The sequence below is a fragment of the Theropithecus gelada genome, chromosome 9 (assembly GCF_003255815.1).
Source record: "Theropithecus gelada isolate Dixy chromosome 9, Tgel_1.0, whole genome shotgun sequence".
NCBI classification, from domain to species: domain Eukaryota; kingdom Metazoa; phylum Chordata; class Mammalia; order Primates; family Cercopithecidae; genus Theropithecus; species Theropithecus gelada.
The window spans coordinates 216,185-236,005 of NC_037677.1; the positions used below are offsets into that span (position 1 = coordinate 216,185).

General features: G+C 47.6%; 1 protein-coding gene across 2 annotated transcripts in view; it reads right to left on the reverse strand.

Annotated features, from left to right (window-relative positions):
• Nucleotides 1-263: 263 nt before the first annotated feature.
• The window catches only part of DIP2C (disco interacting protein 2 homolog C), a 368,414-nt gene continuing 348,856 nt past the window's right edge, over nt 264-19,821 (reverse strand). For both annotated transcript variants that reach the window (XM_025396905.1, XM_025396903.1), the window contains 5 exons: nt 13,962-14,019; nt 11,873-11,947; nt 8,921-9,095; nt 6,977-7,100; nt 264-3,623 (listed from right to left, as the gene is read on the reverse strand). In XM_025396905.1, the coding sequence (XP_025252690.1) occupies nt 3,371-3,623; nt 6,977-7,100; nt 8,921-9,095; nt 11,873-11,947; nt 13,962-14,019 (685 nt within the window). In that variant the 3' untranslated portion in view covers nt 264-3,370. The remainder of the gene's footprint in view (nt 3,624-6,976; nt 7,101-8,920; nt 9,096-11,872; nt 11,948-13,961; nt 14,020-19,821) is intronic.

The window sequence follows — 19,821 nt, forward strand, 5'->3', positions numbered from 1 at the left end:
CTTCATGGAACCACTAGTCTGAAGGGCAGTTGACCTGCTACTGCTTTCCCAAAGACAAAGCCATAAGAATTCTAAGATCTTGGGCAACAGATGCAGTTTTTGGTTGTCAAATGGATAAGGACAATTTGGGGTGGAACAGTCAAGTACTCCTACTTCTTGACACACTTGTGACCCTGCGACACAGCTGACAGAAAGCATCTGCACACAGGACTCACGCTGTTTGTCCCCAAATTACCAATAATCTGTACACTTACAGCAAATATGAACAAATATATTTCGATATATTTGAAAGAATTAAAAAAAAACATTTCACAAAACATTTGTTGCCATAGGAATTATTTTTAGCAATAAATGCCCCCATCAAAATTTAAACATTGTTCAAAGTATGATTATCTGTACTAAGTAATGCAACAAATTCTGTAAACAGAGTCAGATACATTTCCCTGTAGGAGTCACTTCCTTCCTGGGATTAAAGCTGTCCCAGACATCTTTCCAGGGGACCAATTAAGAAACTGCTATTTTCAGAGCAACAAAAATAAAAGCTTTTATTTGTTCATTTGAATATAAAACAGGCGTTATCACAGATGTACAAAGCGTACTGGTGGTTTAACATACAAGAAGGTTGCTGTCCTTTGCACATAAAAATTTTGTTTGAAACTGTGATTGGTTGAGTACATGAATTTCTCTAACCAGTCACCACACTCTGGAATAACGCTGCTAACATTCAACTGATAGAAGGGACCATCTCCCTTGGGTAAAGTGTCAAGCAGGATTAAATATATATAATAAACAAGCACCATGAGGAATCTGCTCCTGTTTGATTAGGTCTGTGTTTATATGTTCATTGTGTACCCTCTTTTTGTGCAAGTTGATTACACGGTTTTGTCTGACTTCAAAAGCACAAGGTCACAAGACAAACAGTTTTTACATTCTCATGAATGATTTATCTACAGTACAATTTCGAATACAGAATGACCCTTCTTTATTGCTGAAACTGGTGGTACTGTCTCCTTTCCTTTTTCTTGCACAACCAAATTTTGATCTCAGTCCACCAACTCTTTTGAGCCTAAACTCTAACATCAGAGTTGACAGGATGCAGAAGAGACTGCTGCTAACTGCCCTCACAACTACACTGCAGCGTCCACACTCCTCGAACATAGAGTTGATTTGGTGACAGTTAAAATTACGTTTGAAGTGACATCTAAATTTGTTTTGCTTCCTGACTTCAGCTGGACCTCAAAGCTGTCCTGCACACTGCAGCTAATGTTTCATAATCAGTGTCTGACCTGAAGCCCCAAACCTACTTCCCTTTAAACAAGGTGGGTGGGTATAGGAAAATGTCTTTTTTTCCCCCTATGTGTGGTGGTTCCCCCCTTAGGAAGCAGAGACTAGGAATGTGTATCTAAAGCATGTGGAGAAATATTCACACACAGCAATGAGGCCAAACAATATCTCAAGAATCAAATGGTTTGTGGAGATGGAAGGATGCACCACATATGCAGACAAATTTTTTTAAATGTGCCTTTTTTTTTTTTTTTTTTTACAACAATCAGCCTTGGATCTCAGAAGTCAAACAAAACTCTTTTAGCAAAAGGCTTACTGCTGACTGCATATAGCAAAGGCAGACAAAGACACTGCCCACAACATAAAGAAAGTTAATCTAAATTTTGCCCAGCATCAATCTTAGTCATGCATATCTAGCACCGAGAGCCACTGCAGGGTCACATGGGGCAGGTACAGAACACATCTTTCTGGGAGTGCAGATGCTCCTTCTTGGTTGGACTCCGTGGGCCAATTCAATTTAGAAGTGCACAGGTGAGCTCTGAGAAGGTGTGGCCAGGAGCTGCCAGGGCAGAGACTGGGGCGCACTCATCCACAGGTGGCAAACGACGCAGCTGGAGGACTTCTTGCTTCAGCCAGAGCTCTGGCATGAACCCCCGGGGAACTGTGCTCACCGAGCGAGGGAGCCCCAGAGGCTCACACAGAGCTGGCTGGGTCTTAAGACGAGGGGACGATCACCGATGTGAGTTCCGGACACTTTGTCCACTCCACATTGGCCATCAGAGAGGGAATCAATGCAACCCAGTGCAAATGACCACAGAATCGCATTCCTTTCCGTAGCAAGGACCAACAAAAGATGACACTAACAAAAATGATGAAAAACATTGTGCAACGAATTCTTGCAGCTAAGAAAACAGTGCTATTTGCCAACCTAAAGCCCCTCAGTATCATCAGCACACGCTGGCATAAACACATTCACTGTTGTCCCACAGCAAAGAAAAAAATAGTGCACATTGAGCTTTGAATTCTTTCACCATCCTTGAGATGGCAGTAATTTCACTTGCTGGTCTGTGGTTCTAGAAGAAACTTTTAGACAGGGCTCCTGTGGTCTGTGACTGCTGGCAACAGCAGAGTGGATGTGAGTACGGGGGGCACACCATGCAAGTGACAAGTTCTGCGTCTTAAACTTTAAAATCTCCTTTGTTCATTAGTGAATTTATATTTCATATATATATATTTGTTGTGATACTATCCACGCAAGATAATACAACACTTTTTTATATTAGCAAACATTACAAGACTTTAATATTCTTGAATGTTTTTCTCTTTTATAGTTCTAAAGAGATCAAAATAAATTAAACGTTTTGTACATAATTACATATTGAGGAAGTTAACTTATTTTATCTTTTTAGTTTAGTACAAAGATATTTGCAAGATAATTGCCGAAATACACCTTATTTATAATTTCTTCTCATTCTATACTAACTTCAAAGGCCATATATCAGCCTTTGTTTCTTCAGCACATTTCTGACAAAGAAAGCTGCTATCATCTAATTGGAAGGTGCTATTTGGAAGGTTTTCTCGTACCTCAAACTTCCCTAAAAGGATGAGATCTAGCAATGGCTTAAATTAGTAACAGATCCATGTCATTAAGATTTCATGACACATTAAAACAGAGAAAACAATTCTTTGTCACACTACATAAATTGTTTAAAAGAACCCATCTGGAGGGCAGGATATTTTTTTAATTGCTATTTCGGCTTAACAAAATACCACATTTACGAAGAAAGCACTTATTATCCAATAATTAAAAAAGAAAGAAAAGAAAAGAAAGTTTTTGAAATGGGCTTTTCCAACGAACTGAAGGCAGTAATCCAAAGTCCTTCTGAGCGAAATTCAGTGGTAAATTCACACTTCACCCCCACGCCGATCGTGGCTGCTGTGAGAAGTCCTCTTCCTCTTCTTCCTCCTCCACTCTCACCACAAAAGGCTGCATTCTGGTGAGTGTTGCCCTGTGTCTGCACGCTTCAGTGGCATGGAGAACAATGTCTACATCTCTAGAAAAGTCCATGGAAGCCAAGAGACGAGACTACATGTTGTAGGCCACGTAGATGGGGTCTAGCTGGTCTGCCAAAAACCCGTCTCGCAGGTGCATGCGCTGCTTCTCCCCGCGGGAGTTGATGGGGATGACGCCGATGTCCACCACGACCACCACTCCCACGATCAGGTAGTGTTCCTCCAGGACCACGTTGGTCACCAAGGGAACCAGGTCCAAGGCTTCTTGCTCTGACCCATCCAGCTCAACCACAACCACCAACAAGTTTGTCCAGGTAAACACAGCACTAAAAGACAGAAAAGAAAGCCAACATTACACGTTTATTAATGCTTTATTTAATAGCTGTGGTTTCTTTTCGAAGTTCCACTTGGCTGTCTCCAACCTGCCTGAGCACTCCCGACAGTCTCCTCTGGCCTCTCCACGTCCTCCGTCTGCCGCCCACTAATCGTTCCCCACACAGATTTCTGGCGACAGCACGGATCGGTGTTTCCTGCCAGCCTCCTCCCTCGGTGGCTTCTGCGAGGGTTTCACCGTCTTCCCGAGTTCCCGTTTCTAGTACAGGCTCACTCCACCTGGCTAGTGGAGTCTGTGTTCCAGGGCTGCCTCTTTGCTGCTGCCTGGAGGACCAATGACCCACTGCCGAGTGCGGCGTGCCATCAGCCTCTGCCCTCAAGGCAGCCCTGTGCCTCCTGCTTCCAGACCCCAGCTCTGCGGCTGAGAGGCGTGCGGGCAGAGGCCTAGGGCATGGGTGCCTACTCCTCTCTGTCTGTGCGGTGCGCCTGAGTGGGAGGTGTTTCCCAGTCCTGGCGCTTGTGCTCAGCATGGAACCTAGTCAGCCTGTGTTAGGGAGGTGAATGACGGTGGAGGCTCCAGAAGGGCTGGATGTGGGGGCTTTTCCTGGCGTGCCTGTGTCATTGCAAGGACGGGGACACACCTGGGCTGGCCCTTGGGTCCAGAGGATAAGAAACACATGGAGAAGAGCCACCAGTCCTGGGCCCAGCCGAGCTGCTCGCCCCAGCTGAGCCAGCCCCTGCAATGCAGATGTGGGGACATCGTAACAATTCTGTCTAAAGCACTGAGCATGGGCTGGCTGCCACACCGTGGCTAACCCATGCGCAGGGGTAAGTCTTCTGGAATGTGGAAGATTCACTCAGAAATGTTTTATCTGGAATCGAGTCATCTTTCGGCAGGACGGGCACCAGAGTATGTAGTCTATCCAACTGGCAGAAGCAAAAACCCGGTGCTTTACATTTTAAAGGATATAGGGCTGGCTTTTGGAACTAGCTGTTTAAGGGCCCCGATATTCACCGAGCCTGGTACTTGAGGTCTGCTTGGCTGAGGAGGCCAGAGGGTTCCCAGGCAGAGGGGGCTGGATGGAGACCAGGCTCCAGGGCTGCTGGTATCTGCTCTCATGCGCCTAACACGTTCTATCGCAGCTTGAGGCAGGAGGTATTTTGGGAAACTCACTATTGTTCTAAGTGTGAGAGTAAGTCAATTAGGAAAATAACACATATTTTATTCACTATGGCCAATCTATGTTAAATTGACAGGGAAAATTGGAGAATTTTCCTGGAAATTCTCAATAGTTCTCCTGGATTTTGCTTTGTGACTGCCGCACGCCTATGGAGCATGCTAAGAACTGTTTCCCAGACGACGTGCTGGTGCCGAATTCCTGTCATACTGCTCCTGGTGATGTCAAAACGCTGCTCTACATGGCCCATGTGAGCCCACATTGTGAATCCGTGATATCACAGATACACACATCTCAGGAACATTGGGTATACTTTTATTATGGCATTTGGAATTTATGGAATAGTCCTGGAGTATCTGAATCAGCTTGGCTCTCCGGAGGTAACAGAGCTGGCCGAGGGTGTGCTTGATCTGCTATCTCCTCTGGGCTGCCAGGGACCTACCGAGCGGTGCCAGCGACTCTCAGAGCCTTTCCAGGAGCTGTGCACGCTACTCAATGCTGAGAACAATTGATGAGAAACGAGAAAGTTTGGCTTGAATTTGGCAACATGGAGAGTCAGTCCCATTCTGCAACGCTGGGTGACACAACCAGGTTTCTCAGCATGGAGCAGCCGACGGTGGCCGGAAGGGCAGTGCAGGGAGGCTGGGAGAGGGAAGGTGGAGCAAAGCAGTTTGTATCTGGATCATCTCAAACATTCAAAAGTCCACTCAAAGGACACCGTGTGGGCAAGGGGCATGTGAGCCCCTGACCAGGTGAGGGACAGACCCAGTTCGGTGGCCACATGGCGGGTAACAGCAGCGACACTTTCAGAACAAGGCCCAGCACCACGGTCTAGAAGCCCACAGAGGGCACCAGCGAGGCCCTCGATGCACACCTTTTAGCGGCAAACCAGATAGAAATGCTTGAGGGAGGTAATTTTTCTTAAAAATAAAAAAACGGAAAGGCTGTTAAGTGATATTCGTAGCTATTTAGACGGAAAATAAGGCAGGCCCTGGTTGAGTTTCAGTGCCAAAGTCTTCCTAGAGTTTCTGTCTTCTCTGTATCCTCAAGGAGAGAACTGTCAAGGAAATCAACAATTTAAGGAATTTTGTTTGAGAGTAGGGGCTTAGCCAATTTGAACCACAGGATCACTGACAGGTAAGCAAACTGGATCTTGCAAATTCTGCCAAGTCCTCCATGTTCAAATTCAGCGAATGGCAGTAAGTACTAGCCTTTACTGCACCTCAACTAGCTAAGAGGAGGAAGGAACAATCTCAGAACCCATCCTTTCAGCCCAGAAAAGCTGTTCATGAGAGAGGAGAATGCACCTCCCTCAGGGTCTCTGACTGAGACGGAGACCAGTTTCACCAGGCACCCTCAGTTAGCGCCCTGTCTGTTATCAAGGAAATGAACAAGTCTAAAGTCAATGGTGTTGAGTCACTTTTCGGCCTAAACGCAAATATAAGGGCACTGAACAAGCCTGTGACACTCCCCGGCCCTAGCTGACTTAACTCATGGCACTCCAGCATCCAATCCACTCCCACACATCAGAGGAAAATGCTGCTGTATCTCCGGCAGCACCATGGACATACTCAGCACGTCACGACAGATTAAACGGGCCAGAGAGACAAAGTCCCAGCCTCCAAGTCCTCACCTGGCCCAGAGCAGAGTCTGCCCCAGGCGGCAGGTGCGACGCACACACCTTCTCACTGTCAGCCTTGGTTTAACTCAAGCAATTCTTCCTTTGGAAGTCTCTTCTGGGGTCTGGACAAACACTGCCTCTCCTTCTCACCTAAAGTTTTCCCACGTCTCATGTTACTTACAGTTCCCAAGTCAACAGTCATAAAAGTATTTTCTGTGCCTATATATGTGTGAGGTTCGTTTTTTTCCTACATCATGCTTTGGTAAATTAAAAACCAAACAATTTGGCTTCCTGGAAAACGTTATCAAGTAGTTTTCATGACAATAGAAGTCTATCGTTTTCAGGTAATATATGGTACATTAACTCTATGTGCGGAGTGTTCTTTTGTTACTTTAACCCCAAAAGATAAAGGTTTATAGTCAAATGCTGAATTGCACTCCCTTCCCTACCTTAGCAAAACTCTCCTCTGCTGCCCTGCCCTCCACATCCTCAGTGCTTCACAAACTCGGCTCCTGATTTGGGTACAAGCTGCAAGCTCACGACTTACCATTCCGTAACGCTTTTATGGGCTCTGATGACCGAGGTCTCAATGTCGATCGGGTGGTACCGCATGCCCCGCAGCTCCATGGCTTCGTCCAGTGCCCCGACCACGTAGAGGGCATCATGGCGCTCTGTGGAGGAATGAAAGCCTGTGTGAGCTTCCCCATAATGCTGCTCAAGTCACTTTCCTTCTTTTCTGAAAAAAGATTAAAAACTACCCACAAGTGAGACAGGGACGCCAAGGAAGGGCCTCATGGATCCAGGGACAGTTTGCTTCTTCTGCCAGGGAGCTCCTTGGCAAGTGCCCGGCTTGTGTGTCGGTGCCCCACAGCTGGCTGCAAAGACGCCATGCTCCCTCTACACTTGTTCTTTGGGAGAAGACCTTTCTTGGCTCAGCTTCGATATCCAGTCAACTGCCTGATCACATGTTCACCGGGAGCAAATGAGGGGCGAAGTCAGCACCCAGTGGTCTGAGTCCCATGGACCCACCGGCTGAGGCGTCGTCTGCCCAAGGTCACACAGGATGCAGCAGTCACAGACCAGCTCCCTGACTCCAACCCACACATGCTTCTCTGCGCTATTAATTCTGTGTCTAAGTGGGAAAAGAATGCGTAGCTCCTGGTCATGTTCATGAAGATTTCCTTAGCTCATAGAGCCATGAAATTTATTTCTATCCTTCATGCAAACTTCGGAATAACGACAATGACAACCAGTGGTCAGGTCCTATCTTTCCTTAATAAGGAAATGTCCTATATTTTTATAAGGTAGTAAGCATAGTAGGGAAAATCTGAAAGGCATGATTGACATATAAAATAATATCAGAGATAAGTATTTTCTAATTTAAATCAGACAAAGAAAGATGGAGACCCTGACTCGGCCTCTGCCCCCTACAGCAGCTTTGCCTCTTCTCCAGTGGCAGGGACACGTCCTTCAGGGTATCCCTGCTCCCAGGACACAGCGGGAAGTGGCTTTCCTGGCCTTTCTCTAGGATTATAAATTGCCACCAGCTTTTGCATCTTCCAGGAACCTCAGACAGCACCCTCAAACTAGTCTACAATTTCCCACAATGCAAATGTCATGCCAGGATATTTTTGTATGAGTCCTGAATGTAGCCCTTTGGGCCAGGCCATCGTAGGGATGTGAGAGGCATGTAAGGAAGCCTTGCTGATGTCTAGAAACTCATCTCCCCAGGGTTTTGGTCAGGCAAGATCTCACCAGGAACCTCAACTGCCATTGCTGTGAAACAGCCAAGTCCTGCCTCTACTTTTAGCAGAACTAAGGAGGTGAGAAAGGATTCTGGAACAAGCAAAGAATTAACTATGCGAGTGCACTTTTACTCCTCCACGTCATGAAATACCCCTGGCCTCACCCCGCTCTCCTCTGATGGGGCAAAGGCAATGCTGTCCACACTAGGCACCAGCATCAGCAGCACCAGGCCCTGCACTCTGATGAACGCATGGGCAGAGACGGCCAGCCACCAGGGCCCGAGAGCTTCACGGCCTCCTCTTCCCAGACAGGGGCAGATCCAGTCCTAGAAGCAGCAGCGTGCACGTTCCTGCAGCCACTGGGCCAGCTTCTGTCTTGGATGGACCCCGTGGGAGCAGGCAGCCTTCAGGCTTGCTGAGGAGACTCTGTGGGCTGAGACGTCGGGCACTTTGCTGTGGGCGACACGGCAGCCCGTGCTCAGCAGCCGCGCCCCTCCCCGATTTTCAGTCAGCACTTGGTTCTCAGGACAGGACACGGTATGTGATGTGCAGCTCAGCTTGTTGGACACATTTGCATCTTGCCTTCCTCTCTTCTCTTAAACTCGGCTCTTTTTGCACTAGGTTGCAGCTAGCACATGTTTCCTCCTGGGTTTGGCTGCCATAAACCTTGGGAATAGCTTCTGTATCTAGGGGAGCCTAACCTCTCTGCCCATCTGTGTGGGGGGCCAGCCAGCCTGGACTCTCACCTCCATTTGCATCTGTGAGCTCAGTTCTCCGCAGGAACCCCAAGTAGCCTGTGCGTGCCCAGATGGTCTGGGTGTCTCCAAAACTTAGTCTTGAGTTGAAGTGATCCGACTGGAGGGATTCATCTCCGTAAATAGTAAAATAACCGCTGGCATTGTGGGCACTGTGAACCCAAATCTGCAAATGGAGGGAAATTTCACTGTGGGTGACGTTATTTTATCTCCAGGGAAATGAGGCTACAACTACTTTGACAATTCAATAAATTATATTCAGTGATATTAAAAGTTTCCTTGGACTGAATAACCAAGATGTTAATCTCATTCAGGTTTCTGGAGACACACACAGAGGGTACTGAAATAAAGGCAGTCTACCAAGTCTGTGGCCAAGCAACCAATCAAGCCATCCATCTACGGGGAACTTATTAAAGCAGATTAGATGAAGATTTAACAAATAGCTTTTAAAAATATACACATCAAATGAACAAAGTCACACTAGATTCCTTCGCTTTTCCAAACGATTGTTTCTAAAGAGCAAGAACAATGTTGAAAAGCTTTGAGATTCATTTTCTCACTTCTGGTGAGCATTCTTCCGGACACATAATGCAAGAAAACCATACACCAAAAAACCAAACCTAAGGGATGAAGGCACAAAACACCAAAAAACGGCAACAAAAATGCCTCATGTCTGACATTTGGGAAAATAGGTAAGCAAAGACTGATATGGTGAGTCAAAGCCATAGCCACGTGGATTACCTAGAACCATGGACAGGGCTGGATAAAAGCAAAACCAGGTAAGTTCCCCAGATGCCCACGCAGCTGCATGCAGCTGTGCCCACACAGCAAGGGTCAGGAGAGGAGGCCTTTTAGGCTCTGGAGTGTTTGCTGTGGAGACATTCTGGGCTTGGCTGTTTCCATTATTTTACTGACAATGAAAAGCGGTCAAGTTCCGGGAAGTCAGAAACAAGTTCAGTATTGCACCCACGTCCCCAGAGCAGTGCCTCACCAATGAAAAAGTGAAACTGAGAAAAAGAGAGTGCACCATCGGATCAGGGAAATGACAGCTGTCCTGTCATTTCTTTCCAAAGAAAATTCTCATTAAGGCAACTGAGTATTACTCCGTCATAAAAAAGGAGGAAATCCTGCCATGTGCAACAGCATGGATGAACCTGGAAGACGTTATGCTGAGTGAGAAGCCAGAACAGAGGAGGACAAATACTGCACCTCACTCATGCGGAATCTAAAGAGCCGAGTTCACAGAAGCGGGGCGTAAACAGTGGTTACCAGGGGCTTCAGAGTGGCAAGGGGGAGATGACGGGCAAAGGTGCCAACCTTCAGTTAGAGGGCGAATAGGTTCTGGGGAGAAAATGTAGTGTGGTGGCTACAGTTAATAATACTGTATTATTTACTTGAAATTTGATAACAGAATAGATCCTAAACGTTCTCATCACACACACGCAAAATGTGAGGTGACGGATAATAGAACCAACTCGGTCGTGGTAACTGTTTCAAAATATGTATATACATCAAAGCATCACAGTGCATTCCTTAATTTATACAACTTTCTCAATTAATCTCATAAAGCGGAAAAAACACACATTCCCAATAAGAAAGTCACCCTGGAAATTTCGCCAGTTCTGGCCACCCTCAGAGGGAAGAGAATTCTGACCTTGGCCTAGCACACGTCTCGGGCAGCACCTGTGAGGACCCCCTCCAGGTGCTGGAGAAGCAGGCTCTGCCTCCAGCTTGTTTCTAGGAATGCATTTAAAGGAAACTCCTAAGTGAGAGCAGCACAGAATTTCATCTTCACAATTCTGATATTTCATGTGACTGAGAGAGGTCAAGTGAGGGGCCAAAAAAAAAAAAAAAAAATGCCCAAGAAGCAAAGCAAGATGGGACCTGAGAACTGGTGAGGGCTTGCTCATTAGTCAGGCGTTCACCCACGTACGTGCAGAAACGTGTTCCTGCATGTGCCGGAGATGTGGCCGGGGATGTAGCCGGGGCTGGGGAGGAGGAGGGCAGGTGCTGTTTATAAGAAGATGCCAGTTCTTAGCACGTCTCCCACATGTGATGCTGGGAGCCATTCAGGAATGGGGGCACCTAATGAGACAGGACAGGTGACAAGGGGAGCGAGGGTGTCCTTGGCTGGACACGGGGCTTGGTCCAGGGCACGGCAGGCCTGGGGTAACCGGAGGGAGGGCACGCGTGCTGCCACCGTGGGAGGAGGCTGGCTCCAGACACGCTCTTCTCCAGTGCCCTCTGCTTCCTTGTAGAAGCAGCAAGCTCATCGCCAGAGAGAAGAATGGGGCAGGAGGAGGACGCATGAGACACGTGGCCTCTCAGACTGGGGACGCCCAGCAGTGCCAGGCCCTGCTTGAGATGAGGTGTCAAGAATGGAGACCAAGGCCAGACAGCTACACGAGGCAGCCTTCTCCAGCTGCATCCTGCCAGCAGCGTGGAGGGGCGCGGAAGGGCACAGTGGCAGGGAGTTAAGAGCCAGCCAGGGTGGGTTTGTCCTGAACAAAATGAGGCAAAGGTGTCAAGTTCCACTGTTTGCCTTCTGATCTGAAATAAACACATGATTCTCTTGGCTACTGTGTCCTGATGGTGTCGTTTGCACATTACTCCCTGTGGAGGCCTCTGCCATTTTCCTGGTGAAGGACTTCTCAGTAATAAAAGCAGGAACATGGAAAGCAAACTCAAGAACTAAGAAATAAAGAAACTCCGTCCATACACATTATGTGTTTAAATCTTTTCTGAATTATTTGAGGAGAATCTATTATGGTTCCCTAAGGAAGTGCCATTTTGTAACTGTGAGCTCTCATGGACTCACTTGAGCCACAAAGCTCACCTCACGCTATTTCCCTGGCAATCATGTGAGCAGTTCTGACGGTGTCAAGGCAAACCGAGGATACATAACAGAAAAGTAACCTGGATCTCGGAGGACACTCAACTCACCTCTCCAAGGTGTGAGTCCCCCAGCGGTCCTTTTGTTTCTGGGTTGGCAATGATAATCCGAACCCCTGGAAGTATCTATTTGGGAGAGGGAAAGTCTCTTGTCAATGGAAGGAATACAGGGAGAGGCTACACACAAGCCAACCTCAATTTCGTCTTTATGTAATTTCCTTTCATATGCCATGTCTCTTGGTCTCCATTCTGTTTAGAAAGTAATTAAATCAAAATTATATGCCACAAAGTTATGACCCATTAGACAATCACAGCATGACAATCGCATTCTCACTGTAACTGTTACAATATTGTACGCTGTTATGGTGACCTTAAAATTAAACATTTTGATTGTCATACCTCAATAAAGCTAAAAGAAATCTATTGAAAATCATGAAAACAATTTTTGAAAAAAAAACATGGTAAATGATATAACGTTTAACAGAGCCTGACCCTTGCAAAATGGGAATTTTCAGTTGTTTCAATGAAGTTATTTAAGATATTTACATAGATTCAACATTACATCTCACATCATGGCACACGCATGGATGGAGGGTGATGCTTGCAGTAATCGCTGAAGGGAGTCACACAGTGACATTTTCAGGGGTAAGCATGGACTCGAAGATAACCCAAAATGCTTTTGGCAAAACGACAGAGTAGGCAGCTGATTTGGTGGTGCCAGAAGGGAAAGATTCTGTGTCAACTGCTAGTGAAGTCTGAGGGTTTTAATTAGGACGTCCATGTGGATCTCCAGCTCATCTCCACCGAATTTTCAACTCAAGATACTGGGGAACTTTTTCCTGCAGGTAAACATCTTTTACTGTGATGGATGTCAGTATTAAGCATTTTTCTTTTCTTTTTTTTTTTTTGAGACAGAGTCTAGCTCTGTCATCCAGGCTGCAGTGGCACGATCACAGCTTACTGTAGCCTTAAGCAACCCTCCAGTCTCAGCCCCACAAAGTGCTGGGATTACAGGCATGAGACACTGGGTCTGGCCAGAATTTCCTTCTTAAAGTTTAGCTTAGAAATATCTCACATTCCACTGATACCACTTATATAAGGAATCAAAAGTTTATTCTGGAAATCCTGAAGATAGCCTGTCTCAGATCAGCTCATCTAACAATTACGATTGAGATAAAGGCAAAACATTTTATGGTAAAAACACAGAACATCTTGGAATAGTCATACTGTTAAATCTCACTTAAGTTTGAAATGAGATTTCAGGGCTCTGGTCTCTGCTGCTGACTATGGTCTGCCAGACTGTTAAGATGGATGGTGAGCACATTCCTACTGTTGGAACCAACTCTGTAAACAATTCTAAGTTGCAGCCATGCAGGCAATTTTATAATAGGTCCAGAAGCAACGTGAGATGCTTTTAAGAATTATGTCAACGGAGAAGGAATCTGACAACTGGGGCCAAAAAGGAAAAAAAAAAAAGGTTTATATATGTTTTAGGTTTAAATATGTTTCTTGCCCTTTAGTGCTAGGAAAAACAAAACAAAACAAAAACAAAACAAAACAAACCAGCCACTGTGGCAGAAACTACTAGTTGTTCTTGATAACCATTCTTTTCTACTTCCATAGTAATAGATACCCTGATTTTTAGATAGGCCTATAGATATTCAGAATTGATATCTCAATAGTTCCCAACCTTTAGCTACGTGTGGCCATGTGACCACGTTCTGATCAACGGAATTTCAGTGTAGGACAGCTTGGGAACCTTCCCCATGGTCTGTATGCTTTGTTCTTTTCTTTTTCTCCTCCTGCTGGCTGGAACGTGGAAATGATGGCTGGAGCAGCAGCAGCCACCTCAGCTCCTCAGGTGCCCCTGGGAATTGGGCTCCAACGTGCAGAAAGAGGCCAAAGGCACCAGGGCCTGTTCTGGCTTCACGGGGCAGGAGATGCCTATTTCCTAACTTTTACCTGAGGAAAAAAGTCTAACTTGTTTAAAACACTGTTATTTTGAGTTTCTATACTCATGGATATGATACTTTCAAGTTAGGAAAAAACATTCTAAAAAATACATTTCTGAAAACTTCAAAGCTCCTACACTCAGAAGCAAACTTATACAGAAATGCAGGTTTCTTCCTATAATACTTACCTTTCCCGATTCCATCAGGGGCAGGCTATGAGGGGATCCTCTTTCCACTAAGCGAACTCTGCAAACAGAAAGAGAAAATGTTCCTAAAATATTCCTAGATGTGTTTTCTGTCCAGTTTTCCCCTTCACCAATTCACATGAGGTCACAAGCCCGGCAGCTGTCCGGGAAAGCTGATTCTGAGCATCATCCAATGGCAAAGACAGAAGTTGCAAAAAGAACAACCCAGCAGCAGAGGAAACTGTACCCAAAGTAAGGGCCACAGAGAACACAGATGAAGCCACATCTCTCAAACCTGCAAAATAACTGGAAAAATGACTCTGAACTTAAAGTTACCATGAGTCCACTTAGCATTTTCAGAAAAGGAAAAGAACACGGATTACAGAGCATCCTTGAAAGAGCTGTGGGTCACCCATGACCGTGTCGCCTGGTCCTGAAGCACCGACGGCTGTCCTGTGGGTGGAAGGCAGGGCTAGGTGTGCAGCAGGCGGGAGCCCTCCCAAGACAGCACGTGCATCACAGCCAAAGGAGCAGAGGGAATTGCCGGGCCCTGACGGCAAAGGTACTCAGAAAGTAAACTCTTTTACTTCAAAGAATATGTAATGATAATTTAATCTTAAGAACTGCCAAGGAAATCGCAGCGGGTCACAACCAGAGCTTCGCTAACGGTCCTCCCAGGTGCATTATTTCTGTATTTTGAGGCCTTCACTATGGTTTTGCATTTTTACCAAGTGCCTAGTGGACCATGACACTCTTCGTTCACCTAAGGGGCAATTTTTATTTAAACAAAATAAAGCAAAGGAGAAAGTGCTTGAAGGCTTGAAGACGGCGTATCAGAGGACCTGCCTCCCACCTGGGGACAGGCTGTGCACAGGGGGCCTGTTGGCTCCTGAGACACCCTTCTTACCATCCCCCACTGATGTGTTTTTTGTTTTTTAAAGAGACAGGGTCTCACTCTGTCACACAAGCTGGAGCACAGTGGCACAATCGTGGCTCACTGCAGTCTTGACCTCCTGGCCTCAAGCAATACTTCTACCTCAGCCTCCTGAGTTGCTGGGGCTACAGGTGGGTACTACCACATCTGGCTAACTTTTACGTTTTTGTAGAGAGGAGATCTCACTATGTTGCTCAGGCTGGTCTCAAGCTCCTGGTCTCAGGTGACCCTCCTGTCTCAGCCTCCGAAAGTGCTGAGATGACAGGTGTGAGCCACCATGACCAGCCCTCACCGAGATTTGAAACACACCAGGGACCCACTCTCAGGCACTCGGCACCGCAGTCTTCCTCTGTAACTGACAGATGTGCCACAGGAGGAGGATGAAGGGTAGGGAAGGGGCAGGAGGTACCAAGAAAGAAGGCTGAGTGTCACGGGGCCCTGAGGGGCCAGTCCAGCGCAGCCCTCTGCGTGGCATGAGGGTGGTTGCGGAGGGTACACACACCTCTGGGCATGGGGGTGTTCCTGCCCCCACAGGGGGAGGCACCCGGCAGTGTGGAAGGTGGCACCGGCCTGACGTCCTGCATGTGCCAGACATGTGATGTCAATAAATCAGGGAGCAGCGCAAAGGGCTTGACAGGGCCTTGGCCGGCTGCACTGCTCCTGCTGCACCTAGGGCTGTCTGCAGTCAGGGGCACCATCTCCTCTGGCTGTTCAGTGACTGAGGCCACAGGACAATTTCCTCGCACCCAGCCGGGCGTGACTTCTCTGGTTGCTGCAGACAGGAGCAGCCTGTGCCAGGGAGGATCATCTGTGGTGGAACAGGGAAGGCTGGCAGCACTTTCTCTTCTGCAGGAGACAGGAGAAGAGACGCTGGGGAGGGCACCTGTGTGCGTCAGCAGAAGTCTGATGAGGGAGGAGGACTCACTAGAGCCATTTCAGATCAGATGAGAACCATTAACTCTGTGGTGTGTCTCAAAGGGAAACCTTGATGCCAGCAGCCGGTGAGGACGGCCAAAGAGCTCACACGATTCAAGCTCTTATGGACTATGCCGATAGGCTTGATGACGCTAACCTCCAAAAATGCCTTACTGGCTGTTTTCACACAGAACTGCAAGAAACTAAAGAACTTTTAGGAGCCAGGTAGCATTATGCTAATTCACGACTTGCCATGAGAGAATACCTAGAATTTGTGGTGCAACACAAACGTGCTGTCCTTTGGACACTGACCACGGAGCAGCTCACAGCCAGAGGCGGCACGCTCACACTTGGGATGTCGGCAGGATGTGGCCATGCCAGGACAATGCTGCTGACTCCTTCCTGCTGTGCCAGGAGGCCCGCACACGTGCCCTGATCTGAGCGGCCAAGTGGAGTCAAAGCCGGCAAACTGTGGGTTCCAGATTGGGACTATCTGCTCCAGATGAAGCCAGCAGTAGAGAAGCCAGACCATTCAGGCTGGGGCAGCGGCGAGAAAGGGGCACCTGAAGATGGTGAGGAGAAAGAAAGAACGAGAGGGGGTCAGATGCCCCCACCTCAGCACTACAAAAGCCAGGTGACCAGCCAGGGAGTGAAACTCAGCCAAAACCAAGGGCTGTTTGGGACACACACCATCTCTGTTTCTACGCCCAGTCCTCAGTCATCTCTACTTCAGGACGTTCGAGATCCTGTCGCTGGCCGGAGTCAGGTGCACAAGGCAGCTCTGGGGAGCTGTTGCTATGGGGATGACTTCAGACAGGGTAAGGGGGTCACTCAGGAAACAAGGCTCTTGAGTTACAAAAGCGAAGGGCAAATGCCCCAGGGCTCCGCCAGACAGGGCCCAGGCTCTGCAGCATTCCCAGATCTTCCTTATCTCCATCCTGTGGGTTTTTACCTTGGCCTGTGCTCACCTACTTAGGGGGCGTGCAGGAAAACAAGACAGGTGAGGCTCCGGGCAGGTGTGTGCTGGCCAGCGCCTTGCCCTCCGGCCGCATGTCCTTCACTCTCTCCGGCCTCTGCCCCCATATTGACCCTCAGCCTCGCGAAAGGAAGCAAGACAGAATCTCAGCTGATAACCTTGTCTGAAGTGTTGAAAACACGGAAGATCATCAAGAATTCCCTCTCTGGTTCATGTGAAAAAGGTGTGCTTCATATGAAAACAGGCATAGGATGCTAAATCACTCAGGACGGTCCTGGATGAAAAAGCTACATATCCTGCTAGCAAGTGCCACACAGGAATTCCTTCTTCTACACCAAGGGGAACAATATCCACGCAGCCAAGAGAGGAAAAAAGCTACCCCCTATCTAAGGGCAGAAGAGATGTCTTCCTAAAGAACCAGCAGATGTATTTGTAACAGACACATCCAAGGGCTGATTCCCTCCATGTGCAAAGAACTCATAGAAATAAAACCAGGTGATCTTGGTTGTTCTCAAAAGTAGTGTTCTCCACAGTTACAGAGTGGGCTGAGTTAAGACCCAGGTCAAACTGTGCTGCTTGGTGCCGACTTTCTCAGACTGGGGATCACATGCAGGCATCACCGGGTTTGGGCAAATTCAATGAGCTATGGATCTGAAGTGCTTGCTTTCCGTGAGTTATGAGTAGCGGTGATTATTAACACTTCTCGGTTAGAACCAGGTTGTAAGGTTAAAACCAAGGTGTTGCCTGGCACACGAGAGTGGGGCTGCTGGAGGGAGATACAGAGGTCTGTGGACTCCGGGAGCCACAGTGGAGCAGGAGGACTCCATGAGGGAGGGAGGAATACAGGCTCAGCCAGGCTGGCCCTCTCCCGCGGGAAGTGTGACTGAGCCACCAAAAGAACCAAGTGATGCTGTAAGAAGACTCTCATCTTCCAAGAGCCATCGTGCCGAGGCTGGTGTCCAGCAGAGCTCACCTTCTGTGAGGGCACCTTCCGCTCAGGTCACGCTGCAAAGTCAGCTTTAGACAACTCAGGGCTGAGGAAACCCGTCAGCTCCAGATCCGGAACTTTGTGCCACTTTTCTTGCTGCCTCCAACGTGCATTACTGCTGCCCAAATTGGCTCCACGAACCATTACTAGGTGAAAGTCGGTTTTAAACAGTGCACCTACTTTCACATCAAGGCTACAATTGAACCGAGTATCTGAATAAACTTTTCCAGCCTGGCCTCTGTCTCACCCCTTATTTCTCTCAACTCCAGTATGAATCTTGGACTTGTGGGGAATAAACTGTCTTTTCATCCTATGCTGTCAAGTGGACTTGAAGTTAAACTTTTGCTAGAAAAGCAAAGAGAGAGTTGACATGAGGGGACTTGCTACTAGCCTCTAACTTGCTCTGTTCTTGAACTGCCCTCAAATGGACTCGAACTTAGCAACCTGTTTTGCTGGAAGCAACATCTCAGAAGGCCGAAGCCGCGATGGCGCCGTGCAGCCCTGAGTGGGAACGAACGCACGGCTGTCACGAGAGGCCTGTGAGGTCTTCATTCTTCACTCGTGCCTCCCAGCATCACACGCCTGGCCTCCTGGGAACGGGCGGGAAGGTGCTGCTGAGATAACCAGGTTTTTCGTCATTTGTCTAAGGAGAGCCATGGTTGAACTTCCCGCTAATCCTTCCCCACAAAGCTACTTTATCCAACTGAGATTCTCACCAAGGAGCAAGGAGCCTTGTCTGAACCATGCAAAGGGGTATGAGCACACCTGCCCTCTGCCCAGGACCACCACCCCCTGGCAGCACCCGCGGGCTGACAGAGCATCCGTCAGCACACCAGCTTCGGAGACGTGACGACAACCAAGAAACAAATAGCACTCTCTGCCCCAACAGAAGTGCGCCGGCAGACGGCAGCACTGTTCCCGCCAGAAAGACGACTGCTTCAGACCAGGGCAGCCGGAGCCCCTGACCAATGCCCCGAGGTGGGGCACCTGATGCAGATGCCAGCAGAGCACCCACCGGAAGCCCACCCTGCCCGCCCACGCCACTGCTCAGCACTGGCCTGATGGTCACTCATGACCCGAAGGGTCCAGCACCCTCTGCACCTTCAGTCTCAAAAACTGGCTTGACAGACCAGATGCAGACGGAGCTGGTGCTGTCCTCAGTGCCAACTCTGTGGCATTTCAAGGGGAGCAGACAGGACACAGGGTAACCCAGTCATGGAAAGCTGAGCTGCAGCACAGCCACACTCGCAGTTTGAGGATGGCATTTATGAATGTGCCACTGAAAAAACAACCAAAACTTTTACTTAAGATTTTAAACTACACCTTCTTCCAAAATTAATTTGAAGTATTTAAAATACCCAGTATTATAAGACCATCTGAACAATAAGCTTTTAAAAATCCCCAAAGATAGAGGGGAAATTAAATACTCAAAAACTTTAGATTAATTAACAGGCTGTGACTGAGTCTAGTATGCAGCTTCCTGGCAGCTAAGGCACACAGAGGATGAGGCAAGTGTTACTGTCAAAGTTGTGATTTTAATATCTTGCCATTTCCTTTGCAACCAGTGGAGCATGTAAGAGTATTAAAATCACAAGGAACAACAACAGTGCTTAAAAATAAATAGGCATGTTCACACATCCAAAACCACAAACAAAACCAAAAACAAATGCACTATTATTTCCACAGGAGGTCCTCCCAGGACTCAAGCCCTAACGAAAGCTACAGATGACCGCAAGAGACGGCCCACGGTGGCCACCACCAAAGGCTAAGGGCAAGCAGATCTCGATCATGGAAGTCCAGAAACAGATACCAATCACCCTGAAAATGGGCAACGAAAGAAAACAGAGGAACGTTTTCATCTCATCTAACTGCATTGCACAAATGAAGTACCAAAGCATACTTTATGTACTTTTTTCATTTATAAAATTATAAACGTAACTCCCTCCAATCCAGACTCTTCTGTCCATCCTTTTCCCTTTTCTCTCCCTCGGGTGGGAGAGAGCTGTGTTTTCTTCCCTTAAAAGACACCATTTGGAGGCATGGACTGAGC